The sequence below is a fragment of the Heterodontus francisci genome, chromosome 17 (genome assembly GCF_036365525.1).
Source record: "Heterodontus francisci isolate sHetFra1 chromosome 17, sHetFra1.hap1, whole genome shotgun sequence".
Taxonomy (NCBI): domain Eukaryota; kingdom Metazoa; phylum Chordata; class Chondrichthyes; order Heterodontiformes; family Heterodontidae; genus Heterodontus; species Heterodontus francisci.
In genome coordinates this window covers 67,145,856-67,158,421 of record NC_090387.1, presented here as the reverse complement: position 1 = coordinate 67,158,421, position 12,566 = coordinate 67,145,856, and the positions used below count along the sequence as shown (strand labels likewise).

General features: G+C 42.9%; 1 protein-coding gene across 5 annotated transcripts in view; it reads left to right on the top strand.

Moving 5' to 3' along the window:
• The window catches only part of fhod1 (formin homology 2 domain containing 1), a 386,223-nt gene that overhangs the window by 177,892 nt on the left and 195,765 nt on the right, over positions 1 to 12,566 (top strand). For all 5 annotated transcript variants that reach the window (XM_068049567.1, XM_068049568.1, XM_068049569.1 and 2 more), the window contains one exon: positions 3,592 to 3,659. In XM_068049567.1, the coding sequence (XP_067905668.1) occupies positions 3,592 to 3,659 (68 nt within the window). The remainder of the gene's footprint in view (positions 1 to 3,591; positions 3,660 to 12,566) is intronic.

Genomic DNA, 12,566 nt, shown 5'->3' with positions numbered 1-12,566 from the left:
TTGTCCAAATCACCCTGAAGCCTCTCTGCATCCTCCTCACAGATCACCCTCCCTCCCAGTTTTGTGTCATCTGCAAATTTGGAGATATTACATTTAGTTCCCTCATCTAAATCATTAATATATATTGTGAATATATTCCACAAGAGGAAACAATTCCCTGGTATCCACTCTATCAAGCCCCCTCAGGATCTTGTATGCTTCAATAAGATCACCTCTCATTCTTCTAAACTCCAGTGGGTAAAGGCCCAACCTGTTCAACCTTTCCTCATAAGATAAGTTCTTCATCCCAGGAATGAGTCGAGTGAACCTTCTCTGAACTGCCTCTAACTCAGTTATATCCTTTTTCAAGTAAGGAGACCAAAACTGTACACATTACTCCAGATGTGGTCTCACCAAGGCCCTGCACAGCTGCAGTAAAACTTCCCTACTTTTATATTCAATCCCCTTGCAATAAATGCCAACATCCCATTTGCCTTCCTAATCACTTGCTGTCTTGCATACTAACCTTTTGTGATTCATGTAGCAGGACACCCAGATCCCTCTGTACCACCAAGCTCTGCAATCTCTCTCCATTTAAATATTACACAGTTTTTCTATTCTTCCTGCCAAAGTGGACAAATTCACATTTTCCCACATAATCCATCTGCTAAATTTTTGCCCACTCACTTAACCTTGTCTATCATTTTGTAGACTGTTTACCTCCTCTTGGCAACTTACTTTCCCACCTATCTTGGAGTCATCAGCAAATTTAGCTACTGTACATTCAGTCTCTGCATCCAAGTCATTTATATAAACTGTAAATTGTTGCGGTCTCAGCACTGATCCCTGTGGCACTCCACTAGTTACAGCTTGTCAACCCGAAAAAGACCCATTTATCCCTACTCTCTGCTCCTATTAGCTAACCAGTCCTTTATCCATACTAATATGTTACCTCTGACACCATGAGCTTTTATTTTGTGTATGAACCTTTGATGTGGCACCTTATCAAATGCCTTTTGAAAATCCAAGTACACCACATCTACAAGTTCCCCTTTATCCACCTTGCTTGTTACTTCCTCAAAGAACTCTAATAAATTAATTAAACACTATTTCCCTTTCACAAAACCATGTTGACTCTGCCTGATCCCATTACGATTTTCTTAGTATCCTGCTATAACCCACTTAATTATGGATTCTAGTAATTTCCCTATGACAGATGTTTGGCTAAGTGACCTATAGTTTCCTGCTTTCTGTCTCCCTCCTTTCTTGAATTAACTACTCTGAACTATATGTGTGTTCTGACACACCTGCACATATTATTAAGTATGTGGATCCATGTGCGTGCTTCCATTCCCTGTGTTCTTCCAAAGATACCAACTTTTACAGAGGTCCTCACAAAAGAAATTTTTTTTGACTGGAATATACAATGGACAAGCTGGCCTCTAGGCAGGAAAGATTCTCCCTGTGACTGCGTGGGTTTTCGCCGGGTGCTCCGGTTTCCTCCCACCGCCAAAGACTTGCAGGTGATAGGTAAATTGACTGTTGTAAATTGCCCCTAGTGTAGGTAGGTGGTAGGGAATATGGGATTACTGTAGGGTTAATATAAATGGGTGCTTGTTGGTCGGCATATACTCGGTGGGCCGAAGGGCCTGTTTCAGTGCTGTATCTCTAAATAAATAAATAAATAAATAGGAGGAACCAAGCGAAAATTAACCATTTTGGGCAATGGTTGAATACATGGGTTTTAAGGAAACTTTTGAAGATGGACAGGGAGGTGGCAAAGACAAATATTTTGGGAGAGAACTCCAGAAGGACACAACAGCAATGGAAGTAATCGGCAGTAATTTGGTACCTGAGGTTTGGAAATGTGATGGTTAGGGAGGATAATTTGGCTCGTGTAGAAGGAGACTGTTGAAGGGATTTGAAGTAGAAGATGATGCATTGATTCTGGGAGGTATATGGAGTCAGTAGAGCTGAGTGAAGTTTAAGAGTTGGAGGTTTAATTGGAGGCTTATGAGAGTATTGGAGAAATCAGTCTTTGAGGTGACGACGTTATGGGTTAGGATTTCAGCAGCATTGAATGAAGGACAGGATGATAGTTCCAGAGAGGACAGAAAAGATTCTTGGAATTGGCCTGGAAATGGGACATGATCTCAGCTCAAGGTTCAAAAGGCTGCCAATGTTGTTCAGTCTAAATATTAATTGATCCTGTGAAATCAATCGTGGGTAAAGAGTATGAAAATCAGATTAAATCGCTCCAATGTGGAACAAGCACTGGCATGGGACTGATGGACCAGATGAATGCTTCTCGTGGTGGAGATTCTGTGATCTACAGCAACTTCTTATAACTTAATGATCTGAAGTGGGCCGCTCATTTTTTCCCATAGATTGCACAACCTTTACAGCTTTGCGTGTCACATGGATGCAAACTATGGGGCTTTGTGGGCAGCATCTAAAGTTTAATTCCAGGTTCCCATTAAAGTGCATTTATTTTAAGCTGCTAATTTAGGGTTTTTCCAGCACCTGAGGACCGCCCTTTCCAAACTTTCTGAAACAGCTTCTTGAAATTCACCTGTCAGCAGTTCAGACAGCATCTGAGATAAACCGGGTTTAGCAGTTCAGGACAATGACCTTTCATTAATCATAAAAGTGGAAACAGAACCACACTGCCAGTACTCATGGTGCTACGGGCTTCTTGAGTCACAAAGAGCCCAAGGCTATTGTTTGGACGCCTCTACTTTAAACCATTCTTTCTTTTTGAGGAAACCACTAGTACAGTGAAGCATGTGTTGTTTAAATATACTGGATGTGAAAGAAATTTTAGCTTGTAATTACTGGGATGCAAATCATCACAATGGTGTCGTTTTTAAAAAAAATTTATTTCAGAACATAAGAAATTGTGCATTCCTGTTGGCCTGCGCTGTGCATTGAGGGGAGTGTGCATAAAAATTCACATAACTGAAATGCATCCAACAAAAATTAATTGTGCAGTGGCTCTTGGCTGTGTCACTGTACAGTAGCAATCCAAACAATTGCTTAGTCTGGAGCTGTTAATAAATTTGCACACATAATGTTTGATTTCTATAAATCTTATTTAAAAAGGTATATTGTAACTCCTTTAAATATTATGCAGGCATTCTTCACCCCTCCCTGCCACCCCCCCCCCCCACCCCCCCAGCAATTCATGGAGCCGGCCTTGCCTGTTGCTGGCCCTCCTGTTTTCTATCCAATATACCTGCTGCTCCAGTGAATCCAATGCCGCTGCTCATGAGATCAGGAATTCCCACCCACCTGCAGCATGTAGCAGAGTTCAATCTCAGAGTCAGGAATGGCAGTGACAGCAATTTAGGGAGCAGAGCAGGGTGTTTCTCATAGTTGTTTCTCATGGAGTCTGTTATTGAAAACACTGCCATGACCACCACTTAGTCTGGTTGTATTTTCTGATGTAGGCTTGTAACAATTGCAACACTTGGGTGACTCTCTTTGGTGGGGGAGGGGTGGTTACTTTTTTTTTCAATTTGCAACCTCCTTTTGATTTTATGACTTAATTATGCTTCAGAATTATAAAGCTATTTATTGCTATATATTAACATTTATTAATTTCATTCACAGAAAAGCTGTACAACTCTACAGGCCCTGATTTAAGAAGATCACTTTTCTCTTTGAAACAACTATTCCAGGTACTGTAACAGTCCAATATTTGAAACAAATCTGTGTATTAGTATTAGTATTTACACAGAAATTACAACAATGAAACAGGCCATTAGGCCCAGCTAGGCAATGTCAGTGTTTATCCTCTATGTCTGATAGCCATTACAGAGACATGGCTGCAGGATGATGTAGATTGGAAGCTGAATATTGAAGGGTACATGACATTTAGGAAGGACAGGAAGCTAGGAAAAGATGGAGCTGTGGTTCTGTTAATTAATGATGACATTAGCATAATAGAGAGGGATGACTTAAGTTCAGGAAACCAGAATATAGAAGCGGTTTAGTTAGAGATGAGAAATGATAATGGCAAGAAGTCACTTGTGGAAGTGGTGTACAGGTCCCCTAACAATAACCACATGGTAGGATGGGGTAGAAAAGGAGGAAATAATGGGAGCTTGTCAGCAAGGTACAGTGATAATCACGGGGGATTTGAATCTACATATAGACTGGAAGAATCAGATGGGCAAAGGTAGCCTAGATGAGGAGTTCACAGAATGTTTTTGAGATAGTTTCTTAGAATAGCACATTCTGGAGCCAACCAGAGAGCAGGCTATACCAGACCTGGTATTGTGCAACGAGATAGGATTAATTGATGACCTCATAGTGAAGGCGCCCCTAGGCAGCAGTGATCATAATATGATTGAATTTTGCATTCAGTTTGAGGGAGAGAAGAGTGAGTCAAAGACTATTATTGTAAACTTAAATAAGGGCAATTATGAGGGCATGAAAGCAGAGCTAGCAAAAGTAAATGGCAAATTAGGTTAAGGGGTCCCTCAATAGAGGTGCAATGGCAGACATTTAAGGGGATATTTCAGAATACACAGAATAAATACATTCCAACAAGAGAGAAAAATTCCAGGGGAGGACCCACCATCTGTGGTTAACTAAAAAAAATTAAAGATAGTATCAAACTTAAAGAAAACGCATATAATTGTGCAAAGATGAGTGGCAGGTCAGAAGATTGGACAGAATATTTAAAAAAAACAAAGAATAACAAGAATATTAATAAGGAGGGAAAAATTAAGGTGCGAGAGAAAGCTGGCCAGGAATATAAAGACAGATAGTAAGAGTTTCGATAGATATTTAAAAAAGAAAAGTTAACAAAGTGAGCGTTGGTCCCAAAGAGAATGAGTCTGTGGAATTAATAATGGAAAATAAGGAGGTGGGAGATGAATTGAGCAGGTATTTTACATTGGTCTTCACTATAGCGGATACAAGTAACATCCCATCAATAGCTGTAAATCAGGAAATGGAAGGGAGGGAGGAACCCAAGACAATTACAATCACCAGGGAAGTGGTACTGAGCAAATTGTTGGAGCTGCGGGCTGACAAGGCCCTGATGGACTTCATCCTAGGGTCTTAAAAGAAGTGGTTAGTGATATAGTTGATGCGTTGATTTTAATTTTCCAAAATTCCCTAGATTCTGGGAAGGTTTCATTAGATTGGAAAATAGCGAATGTATTTAAAAAGGGAGGGAGACAGCAAGCAGGAAACTACAGGTCAGTTAGCTTAACATCTGTCAAAGGGAAAATGTTAGAAGCTATTATTAAAGATGTTATAGTAGGGCAGTTAGAAAAATTCAAGGTAATCAGGCAGAGTCAACATGGTTTTGGGAAAGAGAAATCGTGTCAACCAATTTATTGGAATTCTTTGTAGAAGTAACATGTGCAGTGGCTAAAAGGGAACAGGTGGATGTACTGTACTTAAATTTCCAAAAGGCATTTGATAAGGTGCTACATTTTTTATTCATTCAAGGGATGTGGGCGTCGCTGGCTAGGCCAGCATTTATTGCCTATCCCTAATTGCCCTTGAGAAGGTGGTGGTGAGCTGCCTTCTTGAACTGCTGCAGTCCATGTGAGGCAGGTATACACACAGTGTTGTTAGGAAGGGAGTTCCAGGATTTTGACCCAACGACGGTGAAGGAACGGCGATATAGTTCCAAGTCAGGATGGTGTGTGACTTGGAGGGGAACTTCCAGGTGGTGGTGTTCCCTTGCATTTGCTGCCCTTGTCCTTCTGGTTGGTAGAGGTCGTGGGTTTGGAAGGTGCTGTCGAAGGAGCCTTGATGCAATGCTGCAGTGTATCTTGTAGATGGTGCACACTGCTGCCTCTGTACATCGGTGGTGGAGTGAGTGAATGGCACCCCATCCACAAACAATCAAGTGGGCTGCTTTGTCCTGGGTGGTGTTGAGCTTCTTGAGTGTTGTTGGAGCTGCACCCATCCAGGCAAGTGGAGAGTATTCCATCACACTCCTGATTTGTGCCTTGTAGATGGTGGACAGTCTTTGGGGAGTCAGGAGGTGAGTTACTCGCCACAGGATTCCTAGCCTCTGACCTGCTCTTGTAGCCACAGTATTTATATGGCTACTCCAGTTCAGTTTCTGGTCAATGGTAGCCCCTAGGATGTTGATAATGGGGGATTCAGTGATGGTAGTGCCATTGAATGTCAAAGGGAGATGGTTAGATTCTCTCTTGTTGGAGATGGTCATTGCCTGGCACTTGTGTGGCGCGAATGTTATTTGCCCGTTATCAGCCCAAGCCTGGATATTGTCCAGGTCTTGCTGCATTTCTACATCGTCTGCTTCAGTATCTGAGGAGTCGCGAATGGTGCTGAACATTGTGCAATCATCAGCGAACATCCCCACTTCTGACCTTATGATTGAAGGAAGGTTATTGATGAAGCAGCTGAAGATGGTTGGGCCTAGGACACTAGCCTGAGGAACTCCTGCAGTGATGTCCTGGAGCTCAGATGATTGACCTCCAACAACCACAACCATCTTCCTTTGTGCTAGGTATGACTCCAACCAGCAGAGAGTTTCCCCCCTGATTCCCATTGACTCCAGTTTTGCTAGTGCTCATTGGTGCCATACTCGGTCAAATTCTGCCTTGATGTCAAGGGCAGTCACTCTCACCTCACCTCTTGAGTTCAGCTCTTTTTGTCCATGTTTGAACCAAGGCTGTAATGAGGTCAGGAGCTGAGTGGCCCTGGCAGAACCCAAACTGAGCATCACTGAGCAGGTTATTACTGAGCAAGTGCTGCTTGATAGCATTGTCAATGATTCCTTCCATCACTTTACTGATGATTGAGAGTAGACTGATGGGGCAGTAATTGACTGGGTTGGACGTGTCCTGCTTTTTGTGTACAGGACATACCTGGCCAATTTTGCACATTGCCGGGTAGATGCCAGTGTTGTAGCTGTACTGGAACAGCTTGGCTAGGGGCGTGGCTAGTTTTGGAGCACAGGTTTTCAGTACTATTGCCGGAATATTGTCAGGGCCCATAGCCTTTGCAGTATCCAGTGCCTTCAGTTGTTTGTTGATATTACGCGGAGTGAATTGAATTGGCAAAAGTGTGGCATCTGTGATGCTGGGGACTTCAGGAGGAGGCCGAGATAGATCATCAACTCGGCACTTTTGGCTGAAGATTGTTACAAATGCTTCTGCCTTATCTTCCTTATCTATCATCAAACGTTATTGCACAAAATAAAATCTCATTGTGTAAGGGGTAACATATTGGCATGGATAGCAGATTGGCTAACTAACAAGAAACAGAGAATAGGCATAAATGGGTCATTTTCTGGTTGGCAAGATGTAACGAGTGGTGTGCCACAGAGATCTGTGCTGGGGCCTCAACTTTTACAATTTATATAAATGACTTGGATGAAGGGACCGAAGGTATGATTGCTAAATTTGCTGATGACACAAAAATAGGTAGGAAAGTAACTTGTGAAGAGGACATAAGGAGGCTCCAAAGCGATATAGATAGGCTAAGTGAGTGGGCAAAGATCTGGCGAATAGAGTATAATGTGGGGAAAATGTGATGTTGTCCATTTTGGCAGGAAGAATAAAAAAGGAGCATATTATCTAAATGGTGAGAGATTGATGCAGAGGGATCTGGGTGTCCTCGTGCATGAATTGCAAAATGTTAGTATACAGGTACAGCAAGTAATTCGGAAATATTATACTTCAGTTATACAGGGCATTGGTAAGATTACATGTGGAGTATTATGTACAGTATTGGTCTCCTTATTTAATAAAGGATGCAGATGCGTTGGAAGCAATTCCGAGAAGGTTCACTAAAGTAATGAAATGAGAACAGAAAGTGCCGGAAATACTCAACAGGTCTGGCAACATCTGTGCAGAGAGAAATAGAGATAATATTTCAGGTCTCTGACCCTTCATCAGAACTGGCAAAAGTTAGAAATGTCACAGTCTTTGAGCAAGTGAAAGGGGGGTGGGGGGGAGGAAACAAGAAGAAGGAAGGACTGTGATAGGACAGAGGAGGTAGAGATCAAATGACAGAGATGTCATGAAACAGAATGCAAATGGAGTGCGAAGTAGTTGTCGCAAAAGACAAAGCATGAATCCAGAGAGAGAGTGCTAATGGCAGAATAATGAACATATAATGAAAGCAAAAACATGAAAAATAAGTTTAAGACTAGCACATGGTTAAAAGATAAATCATTAAGAAAAGAAAATTTATACATAAAAAAGATTTTTTTTTAAATAGATAAGAAAATAATGGGGCTCATGGTCTGAAATTATCGAACTCAATGTTGAGTCCGGAAGGCTGCAAAGTACCTAATCGGAAGACAAGTTTCTGTTCCTTGAGCTTTCGTTCAGTTTCACTGGAACACTGCAGCAGGCCGAAGACAGAAATGTGGGCATGAGAACAAGATGGTAAATTAAAATGGCAAGCAATCGGAAGCTTGAGATCATACTTGCGGGCCAAGCAGAGGTGTTCCGCAAAGCGGTCACCCAATCTGCATTTGGTCTCACCAATATAGAGGAGACCACATTGTGAGCAGCGAATACAGTATACTAAATTGAAAGAAATACAAGTAAATCGCTGCTTCACCTGAAAGGAGTGTTTGGGGCCTTGGATGGTGAGGAGAGAGGAGGTAAAAGGGCAGGTATTACACCACCTGCGATTGCATGGGGAGGTGCCATGGGATAGGGATGAGGTGTCGGGGGCGATGGAGGACTGGACCAGTGTGTCATGGAGGGAATGGTCCCTCTGGAATGCTAACGGGAGGGGAGGGGCAGATATGTTTGATGGTGGCATCATGCTGGAGGTGGCAGAAAAGGCAGAGGATGATCCTTTGGATGTGGAGGGTTGTGGGGTGGAAAGTCAGGACAAGGGGAAACCTGTCGCACTTCTGGGAGGGAGGGGAAGGGATGAGGGCAGAAGTGCGGGAAATGGGTCGGACACGGTGAGGGCCCTGTCAACCAAGTGCAGTGGAATCCTCGGTTGAGGAAAAAGGAAGACATATCAGAAGTGATGTTGTGGAAGTTTGCATCATCAGAACAGATGTGTTGGAGACGGAGAAACTGGGAGAATGGAATGGAATCATTACAGGAAACGGGGTGTCAGGAAGTGTAGTCGAGGTAGCCGTGGAAGTCGGTGGGCTTATAATGAATATTAGTAGACAGCCTATCCCCAGAGATGGAGACAGAGAAGTCGAGGAAAGGAAGGGAAGTGTCAGAGATGGACCATGTAAAGGTGAGAGAAGGGTGGAAATTGGAAGCAAAATTGATTAAATTTTCCAGTTCGGGGCGAGAGCAGGAAGCAGCACTGATACAGTCATCAATGTACTGGAATAAGAATTAGGGGAGGGGGCCTGAGTAGAACTGGAACAAGGAATGGTCGACACACCCCACAAAATGACAGGCATAACTAGGACCCATACTGGTACCCGTAGCAACACCTTTTATTTGGAGGAAGTGAGAGGAGTTGAAGGAGATGTTGTTTAATGTGAGAACAAGTTCAGCCAGGCAGAGGAGGGTGGTGGTGGATGGAGACTGATTGGGCCTCTGTTTAAGGAAAAAGTGGCCAGCCCTCAGACCATCTTGGTGAGGGATGGAGGTGTAGAGAGATTGGACGTCCATAGCAAAGAGGAGGCGGTTAGGGCCAGGAAACTGGAAACTGTCATAGTGACATAGGACGTCAGAAGAGTCATGGATGTCGATTGAAAGAGATGGGACAAAGGAAGAAAAATTAGAATCAAGATAGGAGGAATTAAGTTCAGTGGGGCAGGAACAGGCTGAAACGATGGGTCTACTGGTACAGTCCTGTTTGTGGATTTTGGGAAGAAGATAGAAACAGGCTGTCTGGGGTTGCGGGACTATGAGTTGGGAAGTTGTACAGGGAAGATCTCCAGAGGAGATGAGGCCAGTGACAGTCCCGGAGACAGTGGCTTGATGTTCGGTGTTGGGGTCATGGTCCAGGTGGAGGTAGGAAGAAGTGTCTGAGAGTTGGTGCTCAGCATCTGCAAAGTAGAGGTCGGTGCGCCAGACAACAACAGCACCACCCTTGTCAGCAGATTTGACCACAACTTAAGTCTTAAACTTATTTTTCATGTTTTTGCCTTTGTACCGAACTGTTCATTATTCTGCCATTAGCATTCCCTCTGGACTCAATGCTTTGTCTTTTGCTACAATTATTTAGCACTCCATTTGCATTCTGTTCCATGACATCTCTGTCATTTAATCTCTCCCTTCTCCATCCTATCACAGTCCTTCCTCCCTTGTTGTTCTCCACCCCCACCCCCCTACACTTGCTCAAAGACTGTTACATTTCTAACTTTTGCTAGTTCCGATGAAGGGTCAGAGACCTGAAATATTAACTCTTTCTCTCTACACAGATGCTGCCAGACCTGCTGAGTATTTCCAGCACTTTCTGTTCTCATTTCAGAGTTCCAGCATCTGCTGTAGTCTGCTCTTTTTTCTACTAGACTAATACCTGGAATGGGCAGGTTGTCTTATGAGGAAAGGTTGGCCAGTCTAGGCTTGTATCCGCTGGAATTTAGAAGAGTAAGAGGTGACTTGATTGAAACATATAAGATCCTGAGGGGTCTTGACAGGGTGGATGTGGAAAGGATTTTTCCTCTTGTGGGAGAATCTAGAACTAGGGGTCACTATTTAAAAATAAGGGGTCGCCCATTTAAGACAGAGATGAGAAGAAATGTTTTTCTCTCAGAGGGTCGTGAGTCTTTGGCACTCTCTTCCTCAAAAGGCGGTGGAAGCAAAGTCTTTGAATATTTTTAAGGCAGAGGTAGATAGATTCTGGATAAGCAAGGGGGTGAAAGGTTATTGGGGGTAGGTGGGATTGTGGAGTTAAGGTTACAATCAGATCAGCCATGATCTTGTTGAATGGCGGAGCAGGCCCGAGGGACCGAGTGGCCTACTCTTACTCCTAATTCGTATGTTCTTATGTGAGCAAATAATCCTATTTACCCACACTGTTTCCCAGTCTCTCTATCCCCGTCTCCTTCATTTTTAAAAATCATTCATGGGATGTGGGTGTTGCTGACAAGGCCAGCACCTTTTTGTCCATCCCTGATTGCCCTCAAGAAGGAGCTGCTGAGCTGCTGCATTTCATGTGGTGTGGGTACACCCACTGTATGTTAGAAAGGAAGTTCTGGGATTTTGACCTAGCGACAATGAAGGAATAGTGATTATTTTCAAGTCAGGGTGCTGTGTGACTACCAGATGGTCGTGTTTCCATATGTCTGCTGTCCTTGTCCTTCTAGGTGGTAGAGATCACAGGTTTGGGAGGTGATATGGAAGAAGCCTGTGTGCATCTTGTAGATGGTACACACCATAGATATGGTGCACCTGTGGTGGAGGGAGTGAATGCTTAAGTTGGTGGATGGGATGCCAATCACGCAGGTTGCTTTGTCCTGGATGGTGTTGAGCTTTTCGAGTGCTGTTGGACCTGCATTCATCCAGGCAAGTGGAGAGTATTCCATCACATTCCTGACTTGTGCCTTTTAGATGGTGAACGGGCTTTGGGGAGTCAGGAGGTGAGTCACTCACTAAAGAAATTCCCAGCCTCTGACCTGCTCTTGTAGTCACAGTATTTATGTGGCTGCTCCAGTTCAGTTTCTGGTCAGTGGTAATCCCCAGGATGTTGATGGTGGGGGATTTGATGATGGTAATGCCATTGAATATCAAGCGAGGTGTTGACTCTCTCTCATTGGAGATAGTCATTGCCTGTCACCTGTGTGGTGTGAATGTTACTTGGCACTTACCAGCCCAAGCCTGAATGTTGTTCAGGTCTTGCTGCATGTGGACATGGTCTGTCCAAATTGAACTGGAACGTTGATGTAGTTTTTTCCTCAATCACTAACTCTGGAATGAATTGAACAGCCTCGCAACTCATTGTGTAAAGAAGTTTTTCCTGCTCTTTGTTCTAAATCTCTTGCATTTACTATTTTATCTATAGCTCCCCATTCTAGACTCTTCAACTACTGGAAACAATCTGCTTCTATCTACTTTCTCCCATCCTTTCACAATGTTAAATATGTCTATTTTATTGCCCCATAATCTGCATTATTCTAATGAAATAAGCTGTCATTGTTCAAATCTTCATATTTGTATTATCACGAATGAGGTTTTCCTTAGTGAATCCCTGTTACACACTCTCTTAAGCTTCAATATGCTTCCTGTAATAGTCTAACTGAGGTCTTTTTAAGGGTTTCTATAGGCTCATCATTACCTTTTGGCCGTTATATTCGATACTTGTAATAAAACTTAGATTTGTCTTCATTTCTTTAGAGGCTTCATCAACTTGAAGACTGGCTTTAAAATTCAGTGAGTCTGTACCCTGATATGACTTTGTTCTTTCACAGCATTGAGTATGATATAAGTCTTATGTAAGCATGCATCATACTTTATATATGTTCATAGCACAAAAGGATCTGTCACAGTTTTCTGATATGCTTAAATTTCCCCGAACCTAATTAAGTCTCTCTGTCCACTTAATTCACGGTGTCTGACCATATCTCTCTCAAACTTCAATTGTGTTCTGCAACTCGCTGGAGGCAACACCACAGCGGATCTTCTTGTTTTTATGAAGTAAAGCCAAGACAAGAA